Genomic DNA, 12,510 nt, shown 5'->3' with positions numbered 1-12,510 from the left:
TTTTACAGTCTACACACGAAGAAGCTTTTAAGCATGAATTTAACAGGAGGGCCTTTTCATCTTATTTCTGACCAGTGAAACAACGATGTAATCGTTATTCTGATACGTTGCCCCCTTCCCCCAATAAAAATGTGTAATAGCAGCGGGATCCCCTTGTTGCTCGATCTCTGCATGACATAGCCTAGAGGGCTGTGTCAGTTCATTGGTGGCAAACGCTGTGTTGACATCTGTCAGTTTCAAATATGATAAAGCGTTGTCTTCGTCCTAAACCTATTTCAGGGAAATGATTCCAGATGCATTTGAAGTCTGTGCACCTTGATTTTATATAGAGAGTAATTTATCAGAGTCTGAGAGAGGACCATAAAAGATTCTATTGATGAATTTTGTTTAAACTAAAGATATTTCCTCTGCCATTTAATGAGTTGTATTCATATTGCACTCATGGGTTAAATGCAGTTGTAGCTAATATGAAAACAGCGAGCTGGGCATTAATGGTAAAAGAGGCTGTTAATATGTTGTATTTCCTCAACTCTCCTTTAAAATACAGATCTGTTTCTGGACATGTTTTGTTGGGTGGTTTAGATGACTTGAATGTAATTCTTAATTCATACATTTAACTGTCCCTGTTTTTCCTTTGTTGGAAAATATACATTGCATTTACATGGAGATCTTAAAGAGCTTTAGAAGAACAACTGACACAGCAGTGCAGAATTGTAGCTCAGCATTATGCTGAATGAGAGTGGATGAGAGCAAATGCTGCTGTCTTGAGGCACAGATGACACATGCTTGTTTCTTGAGTGTAATATTTATTAACTGGCTTGTTTTCTGTCATGTGTGTCATCTGCCAGACACTGTAAATGTGATTTGCTTTACATATTACTGTGATACAGTAATTACATATTATGGTGCTTGTGAGCTTAGGCAAGACATCTGAAAAGGCAGTTATCTAAAATCTGTAGTTGCATGACGTTTGCCATCTTAAACAGTACAATAATCCTTAAACCTTTAACTGATGACTCCTTGATACGACTTGATAATCTTAATGTAGCTGATTCATCCTTAGAATTTCATGTGCTTTTTTTTAATCGCAGATCACAGCAACAAAGACAAGAAAGAGAGGAGAAAGGACAAAGAAAGAGAAAAAGACAAAGAGAAAAAGAAACACAAAATTATGAATGAAATCAAGAGGGAGAATGGAGAGGTGAAGCTCGTTCAGAAAGGTATGTGTGCATTACAGTTCATTTAAAACAGGTTCATGCTACGCCTCGGTTACAGTGAGTTTGTATGCTCGGCCGTGAAAGGGTTTGTTAAAGGTAAAAAGTTGTTGGTCAGTGAGCAAAAGGAAGGAATTATCTTTTGCCATTGAACTTTTCTTTTTGGAGAAAAGGCGCTGACTAAAGCAGTTTTGTAGATTGTGTTAGCAGAATGAAATCAAAGCCAGAGAAAATCCAATGAAGGTTGTAAAGAAGTGTGCAAGCTTTTTAAACTGAATTCATATTCTGCCACAATAACAAGTATTCCCCCGATCAGTCTGTTATGACCTTAACATACTGCTGCAAATTAAAGATACAATGCCTATATGTGGGTGTATAGTGCTAGCCACAGCAGAATAAAGTGTACATTTTTGTGTAAGGCTTAGTGTTTCTCTTACCTCGTTTCCACCAACACTGTGCTAGAGTAGTGTGTGCTATCTATTTTTTGTCTCCTTAAAGCCTGTATTTCTCCCCAGTCTGTGTGAGTGTCAGTTAATTCTCGCTCGCTGTTTTACCACTGTCCTTTTAAGAATTTCCTAATAAGAGACTGCTAAAAATTTAACAAAAAATGGAAGAATTGAATTGCTGTCTGCCTGATGATCTCTCTTGCCACTCGAGTGGCACAATATTTTATTTATTCAACCTGTGGCATGTTCATAATTTATTAGATTGGGCCAATAGTTTTTTTTCTACAGAATAAAAAATGATGTGACATTATTCCACTAATAGGCTGGCAAGCAGTTTCACTGCCGGTACCGGTGATATCAGACTAAACCATATCGGTTATGGATTGAATTTCCTGTGTTCCCACCCTCTCCATAATTGTGACACACAAAAGATCAATTTATCAGTTTATTGCATAAAGTAATATACATTAGAAGGAATAAGAATATGTTCTCAGAATTATTGCAATATTTACATTTTGCACTTAAAATTAACTTAAAAGTTATGGATATCCTACATCATCTGCGGTGTTATTGCTACAGGGGTGTTGTCCGTTGCTTATTTGCTGGGCCCCTTTTTGTATGCTCGATCGATCATAAGCCAAAACTTTAATCTGCCTCAGCTGATATATTTTACTAATGTTGTGAACGCACTTGTCAAAAAAAAAATTAAATTCTGTGATCCATTGAGGAAATCAGGTATTTGTAGGAAGATTAATAGGCAAGTTCAGACACCCCAACAAAAGCTCTGATTTCTTTAAGTTTCATAGGATAAGGTTACATCTCTTTTAGTTAAGCTTTAACAAGAATGTGCAAACATCACTTATAAGACATATATTTAATACATATCTACTCTTCATTAATTTGCAATGCAGCAGAATCTTTAAATTCAAGAGAAATACTTGGATAAGGCAGGCAAATCTATAGAAAATTATGTTTGTGAAGTCCTGCACCATCTTTTCATATTAAGTTGCAGAAGGTTCATGTATTTTACATGCGGGTGGTTAAAATCCTGTGGCAATTGTCCTTTACTAAGGTAAAAGGAGCCTGCTGTTTGATTATGCATCTTTTTAAGGTGGCCATATACTCCATACGAAATCAACAGAATCTACATTTCTTTAACTATATGATCCAGTTGGATTACTGATCACCATTTCGGTGCACCACCTGTGTAGGGCACCTGAGGCAGACTCTTTCTTACTGTCCACGATTGACTGGCGTAATATGATGCCGTGGGGTTGGTCGGCAGTCTAATTGTGCAGTTGTTGGTATGCTTCGCGCTGTATTGCTCTTTAAATAGTGTTGATTTAATGTATATTAGCATATTTCTGTTTATACTAAGTGTCGTAGTTGTGTAATCTTTGCCATGGAATGCGTGTTTTGTTAACATGCAACTGTGAGTTGTAAAAATTGTTGGCTTCCCTGTTTGTGCCACTGCTAATATTAAACCAGCAGTGACTGTTAAAGAGAGCAACTTCCATTTTGAAAGAGCTGTCATCTCCTTTACTAAAAATAACTCGCACACTCTCCATGATATTTATTTTAGGGTCGTCACTATTGATTATATCATTAATAGTGTAATCTACCATTTAATCTGATGATTCATTCAGTAATTATATAAGTATTGCAAATGGCAAAAGGAACCAACCAGCCATTGCAGGGTGTACACTCAGTCACATACGATTAGTTTAGGCACTCCGATTTACTTAAGGTGCATGTTTTTGGATAAGTGGAAGGGAACCAGAGGATTCAACGAAAAGCTATGCCCACACAGGGGTGAACATGCAAACTCGACACATGCAAACAGGCGGTGTGAGGTGAGTGCACTGCCCAGTGCCACCCTCGGCTTGCAAGATGTACAATGTTAATATCGCCATGGCATTTAATGCACATGCAATTGTCACATTGGATTTCAAGGGTCTGCTGGGTTGAAACCATCACTAAGTTACACTAAAACGTATTTGCGAAGTCATAGAAAACAAAGCTTTGCAATTTTCAATGATTTATTCCTTTATCAAATGATCTGGGATAAGTTTAAAAAAAATAATAAAAAATCGGTGTAAAGGTTTCCGCTGCTGATTTTGTCTTAACTCTGCAGGCATTCTGAGAGACACTCATAATCATTCTCGTCCTTACTGTTGGACTCACTCGTAGACAGTGTGGCACATTTCTGAGAAAGTGAAAAGGAAAAGGGGAAAAGGAGTGAAAAGGAGAAACGTAAATAAGAACTGGTTACAAGAAGTCATTCATCTTCCGCTGTATGGAAATATTTTGTATTCCATAGCGACAATATTAAGCAAAAACACAGTGATTGGTCAGCACTCTGTTATGTCTGTTAGCGCAGTTCACAGCAACACAACCAACTTATTTGACAAACTTATAGCATAGAATAAAGTTCTATTTGGCTATGTAGATCATTTTCAGCTCCTAAATCTGTCAAACTTTTTCCAACATCGCAAGGTTAACCTTTACCAGTATTATTCAGCCCTAAGTTTATGAAAAATAATCTTATATGGTTGTTCTGTAGCTTATGTAGGATTATAATTAGGCTAAGTGATGAGGCTAATCTTAGTTTTAGCAGCAATTATTTTGACTTACAGGAATTGTAGAAAGTAAATTAAGCAAAACAGTTTGTCAAAGTGATGACAAAGACAGACTATGCTAGTCAAAGGCTAAATCACACATTCTATCCTCGCATTATTGGATGAGTTCATCAAACCTAAATGTCTTCATTTAAGATGCATTGCATTGATGTTTAAGTTCTACTTTGCATTACTGACAGATTGCTACATTTTTGTTCATTTCTAATGCAAAGTGCTTTCACGCCATTGAAGCTTTCGCTTTTTATTTGGACCCTGCACTCTTATTTGCGCCATGTTGCCGAGCAATCGAGGAGGAAGCTTTTAATAAATTATTTTTAATATTTGAATAATCGAGTTTGAGTAATTGTGACAGCTGTAGTTTATTTGCACTTTGTATGTGAGTCTGCTGAATGCCGTTGATAAATATGTGAAGTTCCCAGTAGAGTCATCTCACCAGTGTTAGTTACTGGACTGCTGAATAGCTTCAGAGTGTCACACTTACTTGCAGCCTACACAATACATCTAGGACAATTTCCAAGCCTGAAACTGTTTAGAATGTCCTGCCAAAGTTTTAGGAGCAGATCTTGTCTCCGAATAAAGCATACGTTTACATATAAAAAGCTTTAACTGCCCATCTTAGACATTGTGTAATTTTCTTCTTCTGCTGTGTTTAGTACGTGTACCTTTCTTTCTCTGGGCGGTCATTGCTGTATTTGCACCGTGGTCTTTGCTGAGCTTCATTTTGTTTTCTCTTGTCCCAAGTTGACTAGCCAATAATTCAACATTTGAGTCTATGTTGAGGTAGGGGGGATTCAAGTTGTTGAGCTCATAATTCACAGCTTGCTGCCATTGGGATTAGTATACAGTCGACACTGATTAGTCCTGGCGGGAGGTGATTGTAATTCTGTTTACTACACTGCCGCATCAGGCTGTGGATAAGTGTGAAGCTGCCGCTGCAGTGCTAATTTAATGAGTTCAGGTGGAGTGTTTGGATCAGGTCAGCCGTTACTGCAAAGCAGCAGCAGGGCATGTCTTGCCTAATATACATTTGTCCAAGAGTCTCTTTGTGCACCTGTGCTTTGACAGGCTGATCTGAACCTGTCTGGCTTTGTGCTTGCCTGTGCTTGTGAACCTGTCTGGCTCCCCAGTGTTTATTTGCATAATGTGTGCTGCTTCACAGCACACGGTTCTTTTTTGAGGCTAGCTGATAAAACCAGTGACTTGGATCAGTATTGTAATTATGTGTTTGAGTCCAGAAAGCCAGCTCTTAATCAGCTGACTTGATGTCAACTTTGTCTGAACTGTGCGAAACACAATTTGTAATGGAAAATATGGGTGGGGGGGGGGGGGGGGAAATCAGTTCTGTTCTTCAAGGTGCCGATATTGATATCGCAGTGAGAGTTAAAAAATCAATTTCTAAAAATTTGGTACAGCTATTATTTGACCAGTTGAATTTGGAAAAGTGCTATCCTGAATAAAAAAGTATGTTCCGAGTCTTTCCTGCACCATCTCAGTTTAAAGCCACAGCTAACAGCGTGTGTGAAATGTAAACTGTCATCGAATTGGAAAGTATTTATCAATTATTCTATCGATTCAGGTTGTCATTGTCAATTCCCACCCCTAATGGATAGTATTTGATTTTGTTGAATGTTGGGATCTGCTGTAGTCCTAGTCTCACAATTTATTTATTTATGTATTAGTCATTTTTAATTTTATGTTATCTGTTGTGATGACTAGAGGTAATTAAGCAGGTGTTTAAAAATTTTGTGAAGCTCCTCTGGTTCTGTTTCTCCTGGAAGTGTCCCTCAGGTGAAGCTTTAAAAGCATTTCTCTTATTTAGCTGCCACCCGTCTGAAGTGCTGGCAAAATGGCAAGATTAGAGTAGGCCTTCCTCGGGCTATATCTATGGTCACTGACAAGAGTGTCACCTGCAGCTTGCCTAGTTTGAGGGAATTATTAACTTGGCTTTCACCTCTGCTGTTTAGTGATTCACACTTTATTTTGGAGGTAAGGGAGTGTTGACTGCTGATGAGGCTTCCTGACTATGGGTAGAGAGCAGCAAGTCTGACTGCTGTGCTCATGCCTACAGCAGCTCTTCTCCTTTGGCTTCAAAAGTGCATGCACTCTACAGCCCACCTAAAGCTATGGGATTAAGGACGCTTCTCCACCACACCAAGTGCTGTACTTTGAGAAAGTACTAGGGCAGCTACTAATGACTATTTTTCTATAGATTTATCTGTCCACTATTTTATCAATTGGTCGATTTAATCTAATAAATGTATTTTCCTTCAGAAAATCAATTTGACTGTTTAATTTGTTAACCACAACAAACTCATTGCAGGGCTTTAGATAATTTAGATAGGGCTTTTGTGCACTATATGGACATTATTTTCACCCACAATTCAATAAATATTAGTAGTATGCCTAAATATATTAATGAGTTGTGTATTGTGATGTCCAAAAGTTAGTAACCTGTATTAATTTGGCGTATCCTCATGCTTAATAAATTTGGATAGCGGAGCACGCCACATGCAACATCAGCGGTAAGCACAGAAGTCGCAATGAAGGAAGGGACAGATCAGCAGCCACAATATCTTTTAAAGAGGAGATACTGTGCTTAAACAAGGTAAAAAGATGGTGGTGGTGTGAATAGACTCCCCTAGTGATCCGGCCATCATCCAGAATAGCGACTGCGTGTTTCCTCTTCAGGTGCTCATGCAAAGCGTTAGTGGCACCATGGGATGCCATTACACTTTGCACAGTGTAAAACCAACTTTTTGTTTTGTGACAGTTTTGAAGTACTCCCATAATTACGCAGTGTTAAAGGAAAACGCCTGTTAAAATGATTTGAAGCATTTTAGAAATCAAAGTTTAAAAATTTCATTAAGGTAAAAAAAAAAAATCGTGTGGATTTAAAATATCGTTGTCCGCATTTTCAGCGTTGAAGTCGTCGCCTACGCCGACTAATCGTGGCAGCCCTAGAAAGTACCAAAAGTACAGTGCTACAAGGTGTTGTTTTTCCACTGGCGTAAAAACTGGTCCTGGCGCTGAATGGCATCACAATGCGAGACAGGGCATTTTGTACCGAATTCAAAAAATGACTAGTATATTATATGGCCGGTCAATATTAATACCAACATTGCATGTTATGTACATGCAGCTCTTACATCGCTATGAACCTAGATTAAGATCAGGCCTTTTCTTTCTTTCAATTCTGTATACGGATATTATAGTGCAGGGGGTTAAATTTTCCATAAATTTTACTCTGTCAACTTGGCAAGCTTTGAAATTTTAATTATTATTCCTTTTATTTGGTATCTGTTTAAAAATCAGTTTATAGTTTACCTCCACTGCTTTTGCATTTGCGCTCCGTGTTTTCTGTGAGGCAATCATGATCTTTGCTGTTTAAATCACTCCTAGACGGGCTTGTGAGAAATTTATGAACTAATTTTTTTGTTTGTTTTATAAATACCCCAATATTTATTACAACAAAATCACATGGCGGGGACTGCATGCTATATGTGTGCTGTGTTGGTATATTAAACAAAATACTTATCATGCCATCCTGATCTTTTGCTGCATCTGTTCCGACCAGATTGCATAAATTTTTATTTTTTTTTTGTTTTTAATTGTTTTCCAACTGCTTTCAAGGCAGCTTTTGTATTGTGTTTCAGAGGCAGACTATTTGCATAACCAGTCTACAAAGAAAGTATTTTAACTCCCACCCCAAAGTACCAAAGAAGTACCCTAGCTTGTTTGGTGCTTTTGGTACTGGAACTTTTGGTACTGGTACTCCACCAGAAGTGAAAACGAAAGTACCATACCAAAAGTACCGTACTTGGTGCAGAGGGAATGCGCCTTAAAAGTGCACTTCCTTGCCAGCAATGACCCTGCTTTGTTGTGGTGATGGTTAATTACTCAGTCTGGATAGTTTCCTTTTTATTGGGCTTACTGTTGTTATACTGCAGGATATGGCTTTGAGGCTGATGCAGAGGCAGCATGCTGCTAATTCTCTGTGTCACGGGAAGATACAATCCACGTGGCTATAAAAGAGAATTAGTCATCAAGGATGTAGTTTACCTTCTTTGAACAGGTCATTCTGCAATAGGGCTGCCACTAACGACTATTTCTGTAGATTAATCTATCGACTATTTTGTTGATTGGTCGATTTAATATAAAATGATTAATTTTCCTCCTGAAAATCAACTTGACTGTAATTTTAGTTTGACAACAAACTATATGCCGTTCCTGGGCTTTAGATAATGTATGCCAGCTTTTCGACATTATATGAACATTATTTTCTCCCACAATTCTATAGGCAGATTAGCAGTATGCCTAAAAATATTGATACGATGCGTGTCATGAAGCACAGAAGTTGGTAATCTGTGTAAATTTGGCGTTTAAATTTTTCATGCTTAATAAATTTGAGTTAGTGTAGCACGCTATTTGCGACACAAGCGATAAGTACTGAAGCGACCAATTAAAGCAGCCGCAACATCTTTTATAGGAGGAAATACTGTGATTTAAGCAAGGTAAAAAGATGGTGGTGTGGCGGTACTTTTTGCAGGCAAGTTTTCATTTTTATTTGTTATTTTCTTTTATTTAATGTCTGTTTTAGTTTACGATAACAGCACTGGTTCCAACAACCCCAGCGTGCACAAACCTTTACACCGGCACCATCAATCAACGTAGAATAAGCCAAGATTTTAGCCTAAACATTTTCACAATCATGTATTAAATGGAGATTCTAATATAGCAGGCATACAACTTTATGGATTTTAATAATGAGTGGATTTAGCAGCTACAAGGACATCTACATATACTAATAATCATTTAATAAACATGAATAGGCAAGACGCTGGTTTTGCCTTTTCTGCCGATCTAGTTCTCTCTTCTGTTCATGCATATCGCTAGTACTACCGTGATCGGTCATCACTTTGCACAGTGTATAACCACCTTTTCCTTCTGTGATAATTTGTCCTCCCATGAAAAAGTAGGAAAACATTTGTTATCATGGATTGAAGTGTTTTAGAAATCATAAAGGTAATTTTATTTAATAAAAAAACCATACGTGAATTTATATTGATATTATATATTGATGTTGACGCATTTTTAGCGTTATTGACTACACCGACTAATCGCAGCAGTCCTGTTCTGCATGATGGCAAGATAGTGGAGATATAAGTAACTCTTTGAAGATTTTAAGCAGTATGTTGAAATATCATTTTCCTCTGAATTATTAGCTTTCTGTCTGATTCTTTCCTTACAATCTGAATTTCTTTAGAGATTTTTTCCTCTTAGAATATGAATAATGAAGTGTATGATGACATATTTGGTTTTGTGTAACCTAGTTGTAACTATGCAGTGTAATACTGACATGAAAAATTAAACATTTCCCAATAACATCCATCTGTTTTACCTATGGGGTTCATGAGCCTTTTGAAGGGCATTATCTGAAGCTGCTTGCTCTTAGCTTGGTTCCTGCTTCATGTTGTGTTCATATGGATCTGGTATGGTGAAGAACATTTCTGGTGCTTGTTATATTTCTTTTAATGGTTTTAATGTGTTTCTTCTTCCTTTACAGAAGACAAAGAGAAACCAAAAATAAACCTGGAGGAGTTGCAGATTAAAAAAGTGAAGAAGAAAAAAAAAAAGAAACACAAAGAGGATGAAAAACGAAAGCGACCCAAGATGTACAGCCGCTCCTGTCAGACAGTGTGCTCTGGTGCTCTCCTGGACCTTCCAGGCCTGGCAGCTGAGCTCTGCGAAGATTTTAAACCCACTCCACCTTTTCACCCAGCTGGTGTCATGTCGGCCAGGGATGAGAGGTGTTGGAAGCACACAGGCGTTCAGAAAGGCCCACCAGGGACGGAAAGAATGGAGTTTGGTCGCCTGGTGCATGTGGAGCAACAGCCCAATGGTGGCGCACTGGTGGTCCATGCTTACAGCAGTGAGCTGGCACAACTCTCCCCAATGGAGATGCAGCGCTTTGCCCAGGAGTTTGTCACACTGGCATTCAGTGAGGACAAGGATGGTGCAGCGCACTACGTCATGTCCATTGTGCATGGCGCTGCCTCTTATCTTCCAGACTTCTTGGAGTACTTCTCCCTCAAGTTTCCCAATTCACCCGTCAAGATGGAAATCCTAGGGAAGAAGGATATTGAGACAACCACTATGTCAAACTTCCATGCTCAGGTGGGTTTTGTTCAATGTGCATACTTTTTTTTTACTGCCAAAAATCAAATCATAACATCTTAGTGCTGGCCAATATCATATCGATTTTATATGGCGCATGCGCAATACTCACCAGGGCTTCAAATCAAAGGCGAAGCGTTTCGCTGGACGCCAGCTTTTCGATATTATACAGGCATTTATTTACGCCCAATGTTTGGTATGCAGATTAGTAGTACAGCTAAAATATTAATGAGATGCACTGTGTGACACTCAAAACTTAGTAATTTTTATTCAATTTGGTTAGCGCAGCTCACCAAATCATGCTGTTTTGGTTTACTATGTTTGGTATACCTTAGTGCGATTTAGCACTGAAGTGTCAGTGAAGAAAGGAACAGCTCAGCAGCCACGATTTCTTTTAAAAGATGAGATCTTGCGAATGAACAAAATAAGACGTCAGTGGTGTGGCGGTACTTGTCGCAGTTTAAAGTCTGACACGTTTATTAAACATAAGGATATGCCGAATTTGCGTGTCATAAAATGCCTCATTGATATTTTAGTCATACTATTAATCTGCTTGACATATTGCGGGTGTAAATAAATGTCCATATAATACCGAAAAGCTAGCGTCCGGCCAAATGCTTTGCCTTTGATCTGAAGCCCTGGTGATTATTGCCCATGCACCATATAAAATCGATATGATATCGCCCAGCCCTATAACATCTTCATTTTTGCAGTGTTCAAGAGTGCAATTTTTGTCAGCCATTTCATTCAGTTTTGTTTTTATCCATATATTGATGGCTGCCTGGTGCTGAAAGAGACATGATCAAAGGGTATGCTGTATTAAAAATCTGCTACTGATGTACAGATGAAGTATCTGTCTGAAATTGCTCCATACCAAGTGTGTTTGCTTGAGCTAGCCTTTAATATTATATTCCAAGTATAACATCCATCTCAAACAGTGTAATTCTAGGATTTAATATTAAATATCTTAATTCCCCCACCGCACCCCCCTGAAAATGAAGTGATAATACAGTAGCAGTTTGTCCTGAATGGTTTACAACCAGACTGGTGTTATTCCTATTAAATAGTGTTTGATAAACATCCTGGGAAATTTGAATTGTAACTTTAAGTCTGTTTTGGACATTTTCCTTGTGTGCAATGAAGTGAACTGTTAGGCCTAGCTGCAAGGTAGCATGGTGGCACAGTGGTTATTGTTGCGTCACACTTCTGTAGCCAGGGTTCAAGTGTCTGCCATGACTCTGCCTGTTCTTCGCCTGGTTTCCTCCGGGTAGTCCATTTTCTGCCCACAATCCAAAACAATGCTGAGATGAATTGCAGTTACCAAACTTGCCCCATATGCGTGAGTGTGCCCAGTAGGGCCGCCGCGATTACTCAGTGATGTTGATGCAGTTTTTTTTTTAAATCAAATTAACCTTAAGACATTTCATTATAACAATTTTTTTTCTTCAATATCACTACTTAGTTATGGGATTAGTTCAAATTATTACAAAACAGGAAGATGGTTTCTACACTGCAAAGTTTCAGTGGGATACCACAGCAGCTGAGGAGAAAACGCACAGGTGCTATTCTAAATGATGGACCACCAGAATAGGAAAACCACTTTTAAGTGTTACATATTCATGTTTATTAAATTACAATTAATATGGAGAGCTTTTTAGTTTCTTTTTTTCCCATGAAGCTACTAAATACATATACAATCATTATTAAAGCCATGAAGTTGTCTGCTGTCTGGTACTATAGAAGTTCTGTTGAATGAGTGTTTGACAAAATGTTTAGGCTGGAATCTGGGCTTATTCTACATTGATTGCCAATGCCAGTATATGTGTTTTGTGTGCATGGGCTTGTTGAGACCTGGGTTATTACCATAAACTAAAACTTAAATGAAAACGGACATAAAATAAGAAAAATAATTTGTGAACTGAAAAATGAACACTGTTTGATAAATAAAGTGACAGGCTTTAAAATGCAAAAAATAATACCACCTAGTTTAACCACTACATATCCTCTTTTAAAAGATGTGGTTGCTGAGCTGTCTCT

At 38.1% G+C, this 12,510-nt stretch overlaps 1 protein-coding gene across 1 annotated transcript in view; it reads left to right on the top strand.

Moving 5' to 3' along the window:
* Positions 1 to 12,510, top strand: part of LOC125751370 (lysine-specific demethylase RSBN1L-like) — a 32,811-nt gene that overhangs the window by 1,509 nt on the left and 18,792 nt on the right. Inside the window, exons 2-3 of the mRNA XM_049030080.1 lie at positions 1,092 to 1,220; positions 9,863 to 10,473. Coding sequence (XP_048886037.1) covers positions 1,092 to 1,220; positions 9,863 to 10,473 — 740 coding nt within the window. The remainder of the gene's footprint in view (positions 1 to 1,091; positions 1,221 to 9,862; positions 10,474 to 12,510) is intronic.

The sequence above is a fragment of the Brienomyrus brachyistius genome, chromosome 1 (assembly GCF_023856365.1).
Source record: "Brienomyrus brachyistius isolate T26 chromosome 1, BBRACH_0.4, whole genome shotgun sequence".
NCBI lineage: Eukaryota > Metazoa > Chordata > Actinopteri > Osteoglossiformes > Mormyridae > Brienomyrus > Brienomyrus brachyistius.
Note: the sequence above shows the minus strand (reverse complement) of the source record. Positions and strands in the feature narration are given on the sequence as shown.